Source organism: Musa acuminata, chromosome BXJ2-6 (genome assembly GCF_036884655.1).
Source record: "Musa acuminata AAA Group cultivar baxijiao chromosome BXJ2-6, Cavendish_Baxijiao_AAA, whole genome shotgun sequence".
Classification (NCBI taxonomy): domain Eukaryota; kingdom Viridiplantae; phylum Streptophyta; class Magnoliopsida; order Zingiberales; family Musaceae; genus Musa; species Musa acuminata.
In genome coordinates, this window is record NC_088343.1 from 824,757 (window position 1) to 842,678 (window position 17,922).

The following is a 17,922-nucleotide window of genomic DNA, read 5'->3' on the forward strand; positions in this document are numbered from 1 at the left end:
TTCACTTATTTGACGTGCTCTTCAAAATTATATTTAAATGAGTTTATATATAAATTATTTAAATGACTATATAATTTTTCAAAAGTAATTATACTTGAATTAAAATACATCTCAAACTATATACTATAATATAATTTTTTGTTGGACTTCAGCTAAGTTATGAACATTGATTTTGAAATGCGTTGATCTTGCTTCTTTTAAGTAAATGCACAAATTTGCCTCAAGGAATCCTATGCATGGAAAAGGCAAAAGATATGACAGTTACTGAGAATGAACACTTCAAATGTAAGTATCTCTAGGCATCTAAAATCTTTGAGAACTTTAAGATAACACTTACTATAGAGAAGGTAATCATGTTACCAACTGGCTGACTAATTATGTCAGACTCTGAATTCTAAATTCTAATAGGATACAAAGTGGATAATGTAGCATTGAATTGGTGTCAAATTTTCAAGCTTATTATATTTATGTCAAACATCAAGAACACCTCTAAACATAAGAGTGCGCAAAAAAAAAAAAAAAAAACAGGGGTAAAAGAAACCGATATCGCTAAATAAAACAATGGAGCTCCTCATGGAAGAATGATGTTTCATTCTTACCAGTTCCTGTTGATATTTTTGAACAGATTATGGAGAATATCAACAGTCCTAGCAGTTATTTCCACTGTTCTTTGACTAGTAAAGCTTATTTGGATTCTCTCTGCTGCAAATAAGAGGGACTCCATCTTCTCTCCAAACAATTCTATCCTCACATAAAGCTGAAACTACTTCCACATAGAGTTGATGCTCCTGGAATGGAAGATTTTAACAATAATTAGGAATCTGCGAGTTTCGAGATGGGCAAGCATTTATTTTTGCAATGAAACCCAAGAGCAGCTCCTCAAGTTGAATTAGCTAAAAGAAAAGATAATTAAAGTCTCATTCCATTATAAATATAATCTACTCGCTGGACCTGATGAAGGACTCTCGCTGCCAGCTGCTCGGCAGTGTCATCTGCTAGCACAGGGACTACTCTCTGAGCCACGATACGACCGGTATCATACCGTTCATCCACAAAGTGAACTGTGGGGCCAGAGTACCTGAAGGTCGAAGAATAGTCACCACATGGAGCCAGGTACATAGAGGGGAGGGTTTGTAAAAGTCTCATCTATTTGTGATCATTGGAGAACAGGAAGCGTTTCCATACCTTGCCCCAGATCCTATGACAGCTTTGTGCACCTTTAAACCATAAAAACCTTTACCACCAAAAGCAGGAAGAAGAGATGGATGAATGTTCAATATGGATCTTGGAAATGCCTGAACTAACTCGATTGGTATAAGCTTCAAGAAGCCAGCAAGCAGAAGAAAGTCGACCTCAAAATTCCTGCAAACATTAAGGAAATGCATGAAAAAAGGCAAAAACATTCCAAAACTAATCAAAATACCAAGTATATAATATAATATTGCATGTGAACCTAAGAACAAAATAGGAAGAATGCTGCCTTTCCAGTTAAGGCATGACTTTGAACAAAGATGGCCTAGGTTAGGAACACAATAGTTTTACTTTATGCTAGTACCTCCAAATTTGACCACTATAATCACAAACAGCATAGAACAGCTTGACTATAGAACCACAAACACCAACCGTTCCTTTCAATAAGTGTTCCTACATCCTACGGTTCATACATTCTGCAGTTAGATTTCAAAGGTTACATACTTGAGACCTGGAAAATGATAGACAATATTTTTAAGTTCCTATGTACAAAAAGAACAAAACTTCATCTTACAGTGTCCCTGCCATTTTGCTTTTTGTAGAAAACATGAGAGATAAAATATGGAAATGACAATTACAATACCTTAAAAGAGATGCAAATGTACATGTATCACAAGAACATTCACCTTAAAGTTGCTACAAGTTCAGCTGCTGATACAGCATCAGGCGAGGACATGGACCTGGGAAATACAATAACTGGAATTTGATTATCTCTTGCATATTCAGCACCACCACAACCTGTCAGCACGAGTAACAGACTTCTCTCATAATGATTACTCTGGTGTTAAACTTCTGATAATAGATTACATTCCATATTCTTCTTTCCATTTTGTTGCTATGCTGAATTAGCAATCTTACCAAATACATATTATTATGACCATCGCAACTTTGTTATGAATTTATTACTGAGCAGTCAATGATGTTTATGGCAAGGTAGTTTGGTTGCAGTTTAGTTTAGAAGCCATCAATAGTAAGTGAAAAAAGCTATCCCACTTGGTTGCAACAACCTAAGTAAGCAATTCCAATAAATTAGGAATCCCAGTCTCTATGACAAAACACAGGTTGTCAATCTAATAAGTAATAACTATAGTTCAAGGTTATATGAGGTTGGATGGCAAAACAAACTCCATTCTACATTTAGGACACTACTACTCGGAGAGTTTCCGTGAGCTGATATGTGAATTAAAAGTAGAATGGAAGAAGCTCAAAGATACAAAATAATACAAATAAAGCTTCAGTTCTAACAATTGGAGATTAAAACAGAAAAATCTGATTTGGATGTGATAAGATAAGAGCAATCCCAAAATACTTGTCAGTTTTAACTAAGAGAAAAAAATAAGCTTAACACAGAGCAATACAGTCTTGGATGAACTGGGTTACTGTGGACACAATTTCCGGAATAGAGAACTATACTCCCACAAAAAGCTGATGAGCTTGACAGGGATTGCTTTTATTAATGTATTCATATTGTGTATGTCAAAAAAATCTTAAGTTAAATGCTAACATTACAGGATCACTGAAGGCAAAATTGACTGAAAAACTCGATACCTAAAAGATGATAGACCTGGTCCTAGGTGCGCTTGCAACCAATCAAGAGAAAGAAGTATCATGTTTCTAAAAGTCACAAACTGCACTTGCAACTATAGATTCTGTTACTAATCAAAAAATAAGAAGTATTTTTATTTCTTTAGAATTTGTCACTCTGCTGTCTTCTGATACTACTTATCGATATGTTTTAAATAAGTAGCAAGTGCTTTGATCAATGTCTAACATAATACAATTCAATTCAGTTGATTAATAACTCTGCAACCTTAGAGGCAATGGCAAATGCCTAAAATCCATCGTACAAATTTATAAGAAAAAATTCACAAACCAACATATACAATCTTCAAACATCATTTATTTCCTCATCTGTTGAAAATGCATCTTGATAGTCTTCTTTTTTTCTTTATAATTTTATTTTTCATAATTTCTTTTTCTTCTTACTTTGAATTGTGGATTCATCTCCATAACATTTGCAAAATTACTCCGAACATTAAATGTGCAATGTTTTTCATGTCAACAAGCATCCAGAGTATATTAGAGAACTATGCAATATACAAACATTTTCCTTTTTCGAAGAAAAAATAAGACTGTCATTTATAGGTATCCAATATTCTCTTTTAGTATTCAGTATAGGTAAGAGAACTGCAGGCATTCTACAGGCATTAAGTTAAAAAAACAAAGTACACGCAGGTCATCCAAATGACTAGGGCATGCCGTAGATGATTGGAGAAATGCCAAAAAGGAGAAAAAGATAAACATAATCATGAGGGAAGAACAATAGAAGTGAAAAAGCTGCAGAAATATTTTATCAGCAACAGTGACCAGCAATTTCTTTGTGCAAGTACCTCAAACGTCCAAATATGAAACATACCGGGCTTATCCGTGACCAAAACCATAATATCTCCATGAACCAATCCTTCCTTGGCTGCTTCATGAATAGCTTTAAAATTTGATCCTCCACCAGAGACAAAAACTGCTAGTCTTTTCCTTTGTGTCAAGCTTCGTGAAGTGTTGTCAGTTGCCACATAGCTCTCCATCTCTTGAGCACTGCATCTACACTCGAAGCCCCAAGTTTTACTTCTTGCCTTCTGCAGAACTACTTCTGAACCACTAAATGTTTTTGTTAGAACTTGTCTCCTATATGGGACTTTACAATGAGAGAGAACATCTCGGGATGCCAATCTAATGGTCAGACAATTTGGTGACATAGAGATCAATTTTGTGTGGGAAGGAAGACTAGTCCCAATCATTGATCCCAAAGCTTCCATTGATTCAAAGAAGCAAATGAAACCCACAAAGAAGCTCCTCCCAAGAATTGTTGTATTCTTCAATTTATTCAGTAAAAGAAAAAAGTCCTGCACGTTAAAACCAAAATCAATTATAAGGTCTAAACCAAGAAAAAATTGCTGACACATAAAATATAAAATCATATAGATATTCAATCTGGAAATAGTCTTCTCTCTCCTCCCAAAGGAACCATCTAGCTAGATGTATTATCATTAGAGATGGGATACAACTATGACCAAGGACCAAATGCAGGTTTATCCAAGAAGTCATAATACTGTAGACAACATTAGGAACAAATTAAGCTACTTTTTTTTATAATATTGACTAATCTTCAATATAACTCTTGGTGAAGACGTGCTATCATCACCTTTTGCAACATCATCATCACTACTTGACCTGATAACATGTCAGAATGATCACAGTCGACTCAGGAATAGCAGCGTTTTGAAATCCAATTCATAAAGCATTGATCATTATGAGTCTGTACAATCCATATAATTGAGTTGAAAATCTCATTGCATATGAAACTCTCAAATTCTCAAATCTTTATAAATGTTACTCCATCTAAAAGCTTAAGCCTTTAGCCAAGACATGCTCAATGATTTTATATTTTTAACACTTCCTCTCACGTGCATATGACAGATTAACTCAAACCCAAGCCATGAACTTTCAAATTGATAAGGAATATAATATTTTTTTAATTTAATACGTAACATGGATAAGTTTTGAATACAGAACCTTTCGTTTGGATACCATCTTAAATTTTTATCACTGTCTTTCATCTAAAAACTTAAGCTTCTAGATGAGATACCATCTAATTTATATTCTTAACACTCCCCTCATGTGTAGGTGGCTTCCAAACCCAATAATTATTTTTCATGCGATTTGAACAGAGGTTATCTCGCTCTAATACCATCATAATTTTTTTTATCACTGTTGTTCCATCTAAAATCTTGTGCCACTAGATAAGACATGATCTATAGTTCTACAATTCTTAATAGAAACTAATATACGCAGTAGTAGCATAGCAAAAGTTGACAGGAAAAGGAAGCACTCGTTATCAAAGCAAGAACCCATACAAAGTCGTGGTTTTTATTGAGTAGTAGGAGGAACTGAGGAAGGTACTCGTACCGATTTCTTGAACTTTGATGTCTGGGAAGATCGACTTGTGTCCCACCTTTGCCACAGCGATTTGCTGAAGCGTCAAAAGAATCGTAGTGATCTCGGTACTCCTTTCGGGAGGACGGAGGCGAGGGATGGATGAAGAGGTGGCGTCGAGAGATGGAGGGAGGACGGCGGCGACAGCGGGCGATGAAGAGGGAGAGAGGGAGGGGGCGGGATCGGATTCATCTTTACCTCCCCTATCGAACTTTTCAAAAGACCGAAATGCCCTTAAAAATCAACATAATAACAACTTTTTTTATTTGTTCTTTTAATTTTGGAAACAACATTTTTTCCTTCCAAAATTATATATATATATATATATATATATATATATATATATAACACATAGAAATCCCTCTAAATATTTGGATCTCATATAAATAGCTTCAATTATTTCAATCTTTCATCCAATAAACTCGACTTAACTATTACTAATCACAATTTATGAATAAATTTTATACTATATACTCCATTGAGTAAATATCAAAATTATTCGTATATCTACATTGATGTTATCCATTTAGTTATTTTAATTTTTAACATTTAATACTATATGAAATTTTATCTTAATATTCTGCTATGACAATGAGTTATATTATTTTTCAAATTTCGATACAAAATATTTATTATTATGAATTTTTATATAATATATATTTTTGAATATTAAGATTCTCAAAAAATACATATCAATTACTACTATTTATGATTAGTTATTTTAAAATAAAAAACACATATATCAATAATTAATAAATATATAAGAAAATTGATACAATATATTATGTGGTTGGATAATATTATGTCTATGTCTATAAAGAAAATAAAATTCTTTAATATATGAAAATCAATTACAAGGCCCTTATATATATATATATATATATATATATATATATATATATATATATATATATATATATATATATATATATATATATATATATATATATATATATATATGTTATACAATATATCGAAGATTCGAAGCTAATCTTAGTTTGAATATGAGTACATCACAAGTTTGGTGTCGAGAGATGAGTAGATTTGATATAATAACAAAAAAAAAAAGTTGCATCAAAATATGTTGGACAAAAGTTACTCGATGTTTTAGTAACTCAAAGCATAATAATATAAGATTTGAAGGGTTTAACGAGCTCTACCAGACATATTTGAGCTCGACGCGAGTTAGGATTTAGATAACTATAGATGAGTTAGCATATTCTAGATGTTTTATAGAAGACTTTATTTAATAATCATCAAAATTAAATGGAAAGTTAGATTCATTAGAATGATTTTGTAATGACATAAAGCATTACTTGGATGCAAGAAGTTAATTAAAATGTCGAGTATTATAATTGGCATCGATGTATTGATTATATGGGCTACTCGTCTTTTATGTTCAACTCGTAAGACATTAGAAGTATAACATGATGGGTTGTCAGGTTATCTAAACGTAAAACTTTATTATCATCTATAACTCCATTATGTTTTGACCCCTTAATATCCCATGAGCATATTTGAGGTATAAGATAAGAACGTTTGATATGTTCACATTCGAACAATATATCATGTCATACTCAAATATCTTTTTATATCCACATGTAAGATGAGTAAGATATGTGAACAACATAATGGTACTAACCACAACAATGGATAATTAATCTGACTTCTTATGTCTAAATAATATTTAATAATTATAAAATATTTTTATAAATCAATTTTCACTTCAAACCTGACTATTATCGAAGTCTTATTATCAAGAATTTTTTTATTAAATATACCTTCGATATAGATTTTTATAGGATTATTTATCAAGCTCACTCATTTTGTTTTAGGATCCTTTACATTTAGAACAGTCAAATTTTATATCCTTTCCATGATTATTAATATTTTAAAAAAAATTAGGATTTTAAAAAATAAATATATATTTATTACACATAAGAATTTTAATATTTAGGATGATAGCATAAATTTAAATTTATAAAAAAAACATTATTTCTAAAAAAAATAAAGAATATATATGAGGGGACGCAACAAAAGATGTCAATCCCTATCAAACCCCTCTCATCTGCACCTCGAAGCACAGTGCCAATCCTACTGTTGTGCTCATCAACAGCATAAATTAAATCCAAATCCCCCCTCCTCTTCTCACTCACTCCCTCTCTCTCTCTCTCTATTTTGCTCAGCTGAGAAGAGGAAGAAAGAGAAAAGAGGGAAGTGAGAGAGAGAGAGAGAGAAAGAGCGAGCTCAGAGTAGAATATAACCAAACCCTTCTTCTACCCGTCCCCAAAAGAGAAGAGAGGAAGGGACTCCAAGAAGCACTCGCCCTCTCTCCAGATGAGGGCACCTCTCCTCCTCCGTTGATGGCCGCCGCAGCGTCGCCGTCCGCGCCTGGGGTGGCCGCCCCCGAGCCGCTGCCACTGGAGGTGCCCCCCTGGCTCAGGTCGCTGCCGCAGGCTCCGGAGTTCCGCCCCACGCCGCAGGAGTTCCAGGACCCCATCGCCTACATCCTCAAGATCGAGAAGGAAGCCGCCGCCTTCGGCATCTGCAAGATCGTGCCCCCCCTCCCCCCCGCTCCCAAGAAGACCGCCGTCACCAACCTCAACCGCTCCTTCGCCGCCCGTGAGCTCGGCCAGCGGCCCCCGGCCTTCGCCACTCGCCAGCAGCAGATCGGCTTCTGCCCTCGCCGCCCCCGCCCCGTCCAGAAGTCCGTATGGCAGAGCGGCGAGCACTACACCCTCGCGCAGTTCGAGGCCAAGGCCCGCCAATTCGAGCGCTCCCACCTCCGCCATGCCGCAGCAGGCGGCAGCGCTCGCAAGGCCGCCGCCTCAGCTGCTCTCTCCCCTATTGAAATCGAGACCCTCTTCTGGCGGGCTTCTGCCGACAAGCCCTTCTCGGTCGAGTACGCCAACGACATGCCCGGTTCGGGTTTTGCTCCGCTCCCCAGCGACGGCCGGCACTGCTGGCGTGACAAGGCGCCGGCTAATGTCGGGGAATCGGCGTGGAACATGCGGGGTGTGTCCCGGGCTAAGGGCTCCCTGCTCCAGTTCATGAAGGAGGAAATCCCAGGAGTGACGTCGCCCATGGTGTATGTAGCGATGCTGTTTAGCTGGTTTGCATGGCATGTTGAAGACCACGAGCTGCACAGCTTGAATTACCTGCATATGGGCGCTGGGAAGACGTGGTATGGAGTACCGAGGGATGGCAGACTTGCCTTCGAGGAGGTGGTCCGCATACAAGGCTATGGTGGTGAGGTAAACCCTCTCGGTAAGTCCGGTTGCCTTAACTTGTTCATTGGTTCTGGTTTTTAATTAGTTCAGTTTCTTTCATAGTCTTATGATGCTTTTCTTGATAAGATTCGCCAAAATAGAAATGACTTCACCACCACTGTAGTGCAAACCGTCAAAGTGGAAGAGGAAAGTGAGAAATGTGGTCTAGTTTAAATACGCTGCACCTTAGTCTGATGCACAATTGAAGGACCACAAACTATCAACAAAGGAAAATAGTGTTAAATTTATCAATATTAGTGTTTTAGGATTCATATTTCTGAAGCTCTAGGTTTACTTTTATCTATATGAACTACCATGGTCATGGTTACCTCTGTAGGACTAGAAAATCTGTTGTAATTGCCTTTAAAGCTTGGTCAAAGTCTGAGTCATACCTAGCAGCTGGCTGCATAGACGATCATAGGTATTCGATGAGTAGCTTAATTGAACTATTCTTGAAGTGCCCATTTGATGAGTCCATGACAGTTTTGCTGATGTATCTTGTATCTTGAGATGCTCTCTGCAGCTTGGGAGTGCCATTTGTTGACATGATTCATTTTTACCATGATCTGATACCTTTCTGCTAGATTTTAGCAACCATAACTGGTGAAGGAAGTAGATGACTTGTCTAGGTGGTTGTAATTGAAATCTCAGGTTATCTTAGAACTTGAAAGCGTCTGTTTGTAGAGTCGGATCAAACAACACTCTGAAGGGAGAAACTTCAGAAATGATAATATTGGACCTTCTCATACTGTTCCAGCATGAAGCCATCTATGTAATGCCTAATTCTATGAATTTCTCAAGTTCAAATTAAATGATGATACTCCAGAATAACAACAAAATTATAATATCTCAACTATTTAATCCGAGATCCATAAAATGGTCACATATCTCACTAATGTACAAAAATAGTACTTTTAGTACCACAAATGACATTTCTTGGACAATCAGTGTTATTGGTAGCAAGTGTTCCTTTTGCAAAAGATAGTAAGTCTTCGGCAAAGCAGAACATCCAGGCAATGTTTCAGAACAAGACTCCAAAGACAAGTTTATCATTTCTCACAAAAGCCGCCTTAAATCATTATCCACTTCATAAAGAAATACACACTATGATCATACTATCTACCTCATCATGTCAACAAAATCTGCTGTTACTATGGCAAAGAGAGTACAAATCCTTTGCTGAAGTAGTTTTTCCTTGGGATAATAAGATTAGATATGGAAACAATATTACAATGACAAAGTTGTGTTGCCAAAGAAACAAGATCAAAAGTTTCAATTAGTTGATTCTCCTACTGCTGGAAGCCGAGGAACTACAACTGGTCCACCACGAACCTTTTCGATAGCAAAGCTTATTCTCAACGGCCGACCTAAGAATGCCTGTAAACAATTAAGTGTTCAGAAGTTGCAAATGTTGCTTGTTGTATATATTTTCTATATTATATGGTTTATGTCCTCTGTCAACTCAATTTATTGAACTGAAACAATCATTCCTCTTACCTTTCCATCCATGGCAAATTTAGCGCATTTAGCTGCATCATCCGATGCAAAATGGATGAATCCAAACCCTCTTGACCTTCCAGTGTTCTTGTCATACATGATCCTCACTGAAACAAACAGGCAATAAACATGCAATTTCACATAAGTTGTCTGAAGCAATAATAGTCTATATTTTTTCAAAAATAAACAGTATTTTTTTTTATAAACTTTTTTCAAAAATCAGGGAGAAATATTAATCATACAAAGTAATCATATTTTGAAACAGAATCAAGGAGGTTTTCTTCAATGAACTATGATGATATACATATCAGCAACGGAAAGAAAAACAAAAAGTCAATATTTACAATGACAACAATAATTAGAAAATGTTAATGTTCCGACTGTTTGGGATCAGCTACATGAATTTTTGCTCATCATCGAGTACTTTTACAAGGTGATATCTTCAATTAAATTGGAAACATTCAGATATCTCTATTTTTATATAGTTTAGCATAAAGCCTTCTAAGTCTTTGCTGTTCTCTTTTCTATCAGTAACATTAATTGTCTCATCTTATTTAATCATAATATTTAAATCTTCTTATAATAATATTTATACAATCTTAGATGATTTTTTCTTTTTTTTTTCCTTTTATATGAGTTACACCTAATTATTCATAATAAAAATATGTTTTCTATATTTCATAATAACTTCATACATCTATCTTGGCATTTTCATCTCAACTACAGGAACATTTTATATACGTTGTTTCTTAATCACCCAACACTTAACCTCTAAGTATGCTAGGAAATTGCCTTATTAATTTTTTCTTCTAAATCTAAAGGGCATTGGATGGATAAACAAAATTCTCAACACTATTCTCCATTTCAATTCACTTATCTTTTACTCTATGAACAAAATCCATCCCGATAAATAATAGATTCAAGGTACCTACATTTTTTCCTCAGAAGAACTTCTTATCCGTTCATCCTCTCAGTTTTTCTCTTGTTTTTCCTAAAGCTACACCTCATATGTTTAGTCTTAATTTTACTTAATCTAAGACCTTAAATTTAAATGTTTGCCATCATCACTCAAGTTTAAAATTGATTTTGTTTACAACTTTTATCAATCAAAATAATATCATCGGTGAACAACATATACCAAGGGGTTGTATCTTGTACCTGACCGGTAAACTCATCCATTACAAATGTTACATAGGTAAGGATAGCAAAGCTTGTATTTCTGATATATAAAGTATTCAAATAAGATGCAATTACATTAGGAATTCTATGTGCAAGTTTGCTCCAATCTTCTACAGAGGATGTCAGGTTGTCAACTTTTGTAGCATAGCCACAAAGAAATCTATCAACAAGGAAGAAGAGACGGGGAAATAATGGCTCATTTCATCACAAAAATCACAAATTCAAATTTGAATAAACATCAAGCTTGATAGTGCAGATGCCTTTATGTAATCAGATGAGTCTCTCAAATAAGAAGCCATCTTCTTAACATTCAAGTTGCGGGAACAAAAAGAAGTATACCTAAAAGTTACCTCAATATGGACTGTTTTGATGACAGTGACAACACACTCCTTTGATTAGTGACTTCTAGAGACAGAACAGCAGAAAAAATTGAAATTATAAGTTACACTACGTCCATGCCACCTATGACTACTTGAGCTCACACTCAATGAACCCAAGCTTGGACACTCAACTCTTTAGCTTCCGATCTCAACTCAGATGCCACAAATCTTTTCGTTTGCTCTATTGAATGAATCACAATAAGAAAAAAGATGCATTAAATTGGGTCTCAGAAAACCTGCGATGGCAACTCACTTATTATTCCATTTTGTCATATCACAATTCTTGATTTATACTTCTTTGATCACTTTGTGCTGGTTCTAATTACTCTAAAATAGCAGTAATCTCTGAGACAATTCACCAAACTACTATCATGCAAGATGGTAATGACCCCAGGATCCAATGCAATCACCAAGCATCACAAGATCGATCACTCTTTCTGCATAGAATTTAGTGACTGAGTCTTTCCAACTAGGGGAACAAGAAGATCAAACACTAGTATCATCACTATTCTTCCATGATGCGACATTCACGAGCACATTACAAACTAAAACAGAGAGAAGGGAGTGAAAACGCGCACCTTCGGTGACATCTCCAAAGGAAGAGAAGGCATCCTTGAGAGACATCTCATCCACAGACCACGACAGACCTTGATCCAATCCAAAGCAAAGGAATCATCATGAACTGCAACAAACACACACAAGAAGGTGAAGCCAAAAGAGTTAAACCCAATCAAACCTCCCACAAACAATTTCGAATTGGAAGGCGGCGGAGGCGGCGGCGGAGCGCAGTGGAATCGCGGCTGCGGCAAGTTCGAGGGTCGAGCGAGCCTCCACCTACTCACCAAATGCCTCATTCCTCTTCTCCTCTTTCTCTTCACGTCGAGTAAGAATGGATCGTTATAGAGCAAGTGCCAATCGCTATCCCACCCATACGTTTCGTACTCGTAAATATACTTTCCTTATTATTAGTCTATATATGAGGTCCACTGTGGGACCCGCTTACATATCGACAATTCTCCAATAAAAGGGACGGTAGGCAGCTGCCGTGTTCGCTGGTGACGACGAACGTATCATCACAGAGCAAGTGCCAATCCTTATCGCACCCCTGCGTGATTTAACCGTTCGGATACCTTTCTTGTGATTAGACGATATGGCATTCTCGAGGGACCCACTTAACATGCCCCTCCATTTTCCAATAAAAGGGAGGGTAGGGAAACGTCGTGTTTGCTGGGTTGTGGGTGAATGAAGAGGTCTCGTTCTGTGATCTCTCGGCTCGTCGCGCACGCTGCTGTGTCCCCCTCGCCGCCCCCAACCGATGCATCTCAACTCGACGCCCTCCACCTCTTCCGCCGTGCGCACCGCCGGGGCGCCCCCCTCGCCGCTGACGCGTTCCCGCCCCTCCTCTCCGCTTGCCGCTCCTTCCCCTCCCTCGGCCGCCAAGCCCACGCGCTCATGGTCAAGTCCGCAGCCGACCTCGACCCCGTCCCCGCCACCGCCCTGCTCGACGTGTACTCCAGGTGCGGCCTCCTCCGCTACGCCCTCGACGTGTTCGACGGAATGCCCGTCCGGGACTCGATCGCGTGGAACGCCTTCATCTCCTGCCTCGTCCGGCACGGCCTCCCCGCAGACGCCATCTCGGCCTTCCACGCCATGGCGGTGGATGGAGGGTCTCCGTTCACCGGCTTCACTTTGTGTTCTGTGCTGAAAGCCTGCGCGTCCATGCGTGCGGTTCGGCTTGGCAAGCAGATCCACGCTCGGGTGATTGGCGACGGCAATGACTCCCTCGTCATGGCCACAGCGCTTATCGACTTCTATTCTGGTTGCGGAATGATTCAGGAGGCGTTCGACGTGTTCAACAGATTGAATCGCGAGAAAGATGTTGCAATCTACAACGCCTTAATCAGCGGGTGCATCCAGAACAGACGATTCAAGGAGGCCTTCTCGGTGTTAGGACTCGTGAGGCCCAACGAGATCACCCTTACTTCTGCTCTTTCTGCATGCTCGGACTGTTTGAGCTTGTCCTACGGAAAGCAAGTGCACTGTGTGATGGTCCGCCATGGATTCGATTCAGATACGACCTTGTGTAACGCCATCGTCGATATGTATGCCAAGTGCGGGGAGCTAACATCAGGGCGAATATCTTTTGAACAGATTCATCGCAAGAACGTTGTTTCTTGGACAACCATGATTTCGGCCTATGGAAGCCATGGGCGTGGTGTTGAAGCTTGGAAGTTGTTTAAGAGGATGCAAGAAGAAGAAATAAGCGGTCATGTTTCACCAAATGCTGTGACATTCCTTTCGGTTCTCTCGGCCTGCAGCCATTCGGGACTGGTGGATGAGGGGCGAGAGTGCTTGTTTGCAATGCAGAGCAAGCATGGCATAGATCCTGGGCCTGAGCATTATGCTTGTTTCATCTACCTGTTAAGTGGTGCAGGTAGGATCGAGGAGGCATGGAAATTCTACTGTGATCTAATTTTGAATCCAGATAATCTGACCAGTGCAGTCTGTATAGCTATGCTGAATGCTTGCAAAGCCAACATGGATTTGAAGAGAGGTGAGCAGATGGCAAGGCATCTTCTTTCGCTGGATCCTGATAATCCTGGAAGTTATGTACTGCTGTCGAACTTTTATGCAGCTTGTGGACAGTGGGAGGGGGCAGAGTACTTGAGAAGAATGATGAAGGACAGAGGGTTGAAGAAGGAGGCAGGCAACAGCCAGTTTGAGTTACCTGTTGCAATTGAAATCTGATGCTGCCTGAGCTACTGAGTGGAAATCAGGTTAGTTTTCTTAGTCAGAGATTATCTCTTTTTGATAAAAAGCTTCATACTTTCGATGATATCAACTGGATAAAAAGCAATTATACATCAAATCATATCATTAGTGTCCTTCAATCCTTTAGCTGAATTAATATCCAAGGCACAAAGTGTAGGCCAACATGGTAGTTGAGAGATGCATCAAAGATAAAAGTTACGCTAATATTCGGAAGGTGTCGAACAAACCGATGGTGCCAAGGTGGTGGGAGGTGATCTTGTAAAGCCTGGATTAGTTTAGAGTTATATGTGTGTGAAACAAATTCAAAGATGCTTTTTCTAAAATGTCATTCAAAGTTCAGAAGTTCAAGAAACTTTGGTTTTGAACTCTCAAAATGATGAGATAGGAAACAAATAACTAATAAATATTCTCATATGGTACAGAACTTAAGTTTGAACTTGATCATAGTACTAATGAAGGAACAGGATAAACTATAATTTTTGAAATGGAGTATAAATTTAATGTCAAGACACATCAACCAAATTTTATAGGAGCTGAGGTGATTAAAATCATAACAAAAGAACAGGGGGACATGCATAGAGAAGCAAAAAAGAAAAGAGAATTTGCTGCACTCTCGGATGGATCAAGAATTCAGATGAGAGAGGGGGCTGACTGTGATATAACATAAAGATGATATATCCTAAGAGTTAGAGCAACAAGTTTTCTTCCAAATGATTGCATGGCAACTTCACTTGTTTGATATTTGGCTAGAGAGTTTGAAGAACCATTTACACATCATATTTGTTGCTTTCTGGACCTATTTAGTTATGCACATAGAGGATCTATTGTTGTATGAAAAGATCACTGATGATAACTTTACTAGTTTTGTAAGTCTAAGGGTTACATATATATCATCAAACTCAAGTATATCTCAAGTATTTCAGATTCTACAAGCTCAAAGGTCCTATTCACTTCAAGACGATGCACCAAATTTTATAAGTTTAAAGATATATAAAGCACCCATGTACAGTCAATATGATAGCTTCTCATTGTAGAGAACTGGAAAAATAACTACTGTTTTTGGATGAGTACATATTTCATGGTAAAACATCTGGTATTTGATTACAGAGTTACTATCAATCATTCTCTTCACATGCTGCCATCGTCTTTATTACTAAATGGTCTCTTCTACTTTGTTGGCATTTAATGCAAATTTTTTTATTCATGTTCAAATTCTTATTATAATCACTAATATATAGGTTTAATAAAAGTTTCTGTTGAACTTGCCTGCCCCACCTCTCTCCTCTCTCCTTTTCCTTCTCCTTTGCTGCATGGCTCTCTTCGTTCCTTTCAACCTTGTTTCCCTGATATTTCTGTTTCATAGATCACTATCACTTGATATATGCAGGCGTCTGGATGCTAATTAGCTTGCTATTATGTCATTGCAAGTGGATTACATACCCTTTTAGAGGTGAGCTTTATGTTTGAATTGCCATCCTAACCTCAACCAAGCACCATTTTTTGAGGTGAGATTAAGATGACCAGCGGTTTACTTACAATGTGAAAGAAAGCTTTGAGAAGCGAACTGAAAAAGAAGCTTTGAGAAGTGAAGTGAAAAGTCTCTTTCTAAATGGGCAAATCCAGAGCACGAGGCTCCCTTTTCGATGTGGTATCTGGCGAGAGTCAACATATGCAGCTTAGCTCTATATTTAGAGAGACGGTTTCCAAGTCTTGTACCCTGATCTTTTAGGTTGCAAAGAAGCAACCTCACCACTGTACTAAGGCTCACCTTCAAAAAGAGGTCTCATTCTATCCATCATATGCGAGAGATTGTCAGGTAAATTTGTTAGACATCTTAATCAACTCCATTCACACTCACTCTTACATTTAATGTGTTTATAAGGCTGACCACTCCTCTACTCTCCAGATACTAAGAGGAAGGCTACCGACATATTTATCCTCTAATGCTTCAAATGGTGATGTGGAGATATCTACTGCCTTCTTCCATGCTTGTTGCCTATCCATGCCACACTCTTTGATTTTCTCCGGGTTGTCATCTTCTCCGCTCCTTCAGATAAAGAAATGTTGACTTAAAGTCTTCCAGTTTGGAAATAAAGCAACTAGGGCAAGTTATTAAATCTCATTACCTTTTTCTCATTGTGAATTTGCATTAGTTATTTCATTTCAGTTATTTCATATCAAGATACTCAATCAACAGTGTATCTATGTAAAATGATCTCATCTAGGGGTGTTACAGGACAATATCATTTTATGATGTTTTCTTAGCCTTTTAATTGTCATTTTTAGAATGAAATTAGAAATTAGGTGGTAGAAAAGACTTGTATTTCCTAAGAGCACAGCAACATAACATACTGACTCTCTATAAATCAGCAAGATTGATTTCATTATACTTGAGATTCACATCAGTCTAGGAATATTAGTTGTTATATTTCTAGATAATTAGAGTAGGCAACTACTCAATTATGGGTTGAGTAGGATGGTAACATATAATATATTAGCAAATTTACAGACAGCTCAAAGACTTAAGTTATTTCTCTATAACTAGCAAAAAATTATTCTTGAATGTAAGTAGCATGCTAATATCGAGTTCATTATTGGATAATTAATCTCTGCAAGATTGAGTTTGATGGTTGAAAAGACTTGTACTTCCTAAGAGCATAACTAGATAAAATCATGCTTCTCTGTAATTCAGCAATACTGATTCCATTGTCTGTAAGATTCCGACTGCTCTAGGAAATATTAGTTCTTCTATTTCTAGATAACTAGAATAGGATGAGAACATATAATATTTTAGCAAACTTACAAATAGCTCAAAGCATTTAATCATTAGATACATGCCTTAATTTTTCATAACTAGCAAAAGTACACTCTTGAGTATAAGTTGCATGCTATAAATATGCATGATTGCATCATCGATCACACGAAAAGTAAACAATTTAAGGATCCTTTAATTTCTATTTGTTTTGCATTACTCCTATTCTTGCTTACTCATGTGCGAAATTAATTTTCTGCTCTTTTGGTTATATGCAATTGTGAATGTTAGAAATGATGTTAATGAAAGATGTCAATATGGTTTGATCGATGTAAGACATCTTAGTGATTGATTGCTACATGTATTTTTAGTAATGTAGTTGCTGGGGCATGATTAAATTGTAGATTTGTGGGTTATTCTCAGTTTAACTTTTTTTACATCATCCAAAGTTTATGATTGAATTTTTTTTTATTTATTTCAGGGGGTCTCAACGAGTTAAATGGAATCAAACAAGCTCAAAAAAAATTTGACGACTGCATCGATCCAAATGTAAGGAGGATGATGATGAGGTTCATCATCTGTTATCGCTGGTGCGAATACTCTATTCGTATCATAAAGATGATTTTATTCGCATGATGAATGTAAAGTATTTCTTATGAAAGAATTCTTATTATTTGCCATAGTTGACTAAGCGAAAAATTACTTATTTCTGTTGTCTTTAAAGAAGGCATCAATAATATCTTAGACTTTCTTTTCTAATAATAATTCACATACAAATAAGATATTTTTTTGGGATTTTTTTTCATTTATATCTGTTCGAGGTTTTGAAATG

General features: G+C 37.2%; 4 protein-coding genes across 5 annotated transcripts; 2 read left to right on the top strand and 2 right to left on the bottom strand.

Moving 5' to 3' along the window:
• Window positions 1-531: 531 nt before the first annotated feature.
• Window positions 532-5,419, bottom strand: LOC135614091 (phosphoribosylglycinamide formyltransferase, chloroplastic-like). The gene is made up of 6 exons (XM_065111115.1): window positions 5,215-5,419; window positions 3,668-4,151; window positions 1,878-1,989; window positions 1,186-1,362; window positions 952-1,078; window positions 532-788 (listed from the first exon to the last, which is right to left on the bottom strand). The coding sequence occupies exons 2-6, from the start codon at window positions 4,062-4,064 to the stop codon at window positions 675-677; spliced, it is 927 nt and encodes a 308-aa protein (XP_064967187.1). The 5' UTR covers window positions 4,065-4,151; window positions 5,215-5,419; the 3' UTR covers window positions 532-674.
• Window positions 5,420-7,315: 1,896 nt separating this feature from the next.
• On the top strand, window positions 7,316-8,567 carry LOC135613380 (lysine-specific demethylase REF6-like). Its single transcript, XM_065110406.1, has one exon. The coding sequence runs from the start codon at window positions 7,605-7,607 to the stop codon at window positions 8,550-8,552; it is 948 nt and encodes a 315-aa protein (XP_064966478.1). The 5' UTR covers window positions 7,316-7,604; the 3' UTR covers window positions 8,553-8,567.
• A 1,033-nt stretch (window positions 8,568-9,600) lies between these two features.
• On the bottom strand, window positions 9,601-12,471 carry LOC135614092 (glycine-rich RNA-binding protein 4, mitochondrial-like). Its single transcript, XM_065111116.1, has 4 exons — window positions 12,303-12,471; window positions 12,145-12,213; window positions 10,008-10,114; window positions 9,601-9,887 (listed from the first exon to the last, which is right to left on the bottom strand). Exons 1-4 carry the CDS (start codon window positions 12,418-12,420, stop codon window positions 9,783-9,785), a joined length of 399 nt encoding a protein of 132 aa, XP_064967188.1. The 5' UTR covers window positions 12,421-12,471; the 3' UTR covers window positions 9,601-9,782.
• Window positions 12,472-12,776: 305 nt separating this feature from the next.
• Window positions 12,777-17,770, top strand: LOC135614093 (pentatricopeptide repeat-containing protein At5g66500, mitochondrial-like). Of its 2 annotated transcripts, XM_065111118.1 has the most exons (5): window positions 12,777-14,120; window positions 14,202-14,343; window positions 15,726-16,154; window positions 16,245-16,442; window positions 17,572-17,770. In XM_065111118.1, the coding sequence occupies exons 1-2, from the start codon at window positions 12,809-12,811 to the stop codon at window positions 14,312-14,314; spliced, it is 1,425 nt and encodes a 474-aa protein (XP_064967190.1). In that variant the 5' UTR covers window positions 12,777-12,808; the 3' UTR covers window positions 14,315-14,343; window positions 15,726-16,154; window positions 16,245-16,442; window positions 17,572-17,770. The 2 variants fall into 2 exon arrangements, with proteins under 2 accessions (XP_064967190.1, XP_064967189.1); XM_065111117.1 differs by having other exon boundaries at window positions 12,777-14,343.
• The last annotated feature ends 152 nt before the right edge of the window (window positions 17,771-17,922 follow it).

Bases quoted from the DNA above. Each gene is read 5' to 3' on its own strand.
- LOC135613380 (XM_065110406.1), top strand. From the start codon at position 7,605: ATGGCCGCCGCAGCGTCGCCGTCCGCGCCTGGGGTGGCCGCCCCCGAG.
- LOC135614093 (XM_065111117.1), top strand. From the start codon at position 12,809: ATGAAGAGGTCTCGTTCTGTGATCTCTCGGCTCGTCGCGCACGCTGCT.
- LOC135614091 (XM_065111115.1), bottom strand. From the start codon at position 4,064: ATGGAAGCTTTGGGATCAATGATTGGGACTAGTCTTCCTTCCCACACA. The intron at 1,079-1,185 runs GTATGGAAACGC...TTCGACCTTCAG, and splicing joins GTCATAGGATCTGGGGCAAG to GTACTCTGGCCCCACAGTTC. The intron at 789-951 runs GTCCAGCGAGTA...CTTCCATTCCAG, and splicing joins CAGCGAGAGTCCTTCATCAG to GAGCATCAACTCTATGTGGA.
- LOC135614092 (XM_065111116.1), bottom strand. From the start codon at position 12,420: ATGAGGCATTTGGTGAGTAGGTGGAGGCTCGCTCGACCCTCGAACTTG. The intron at 10,115-12,144 runs GTGCGCGTTTTC...TGTTTGTTTCAG, and splicing joins CTTTGGAGATGTCACCGAAG to TGAGGATCATGTATGACAAG. The intron at 9,888-10,007 runs GTAAGAGGAATG...AATTGTTTACAG, and splicing joins AATTTGCCATGGATGGAAAG to GCATTCTTAGGTCGGCCGTT.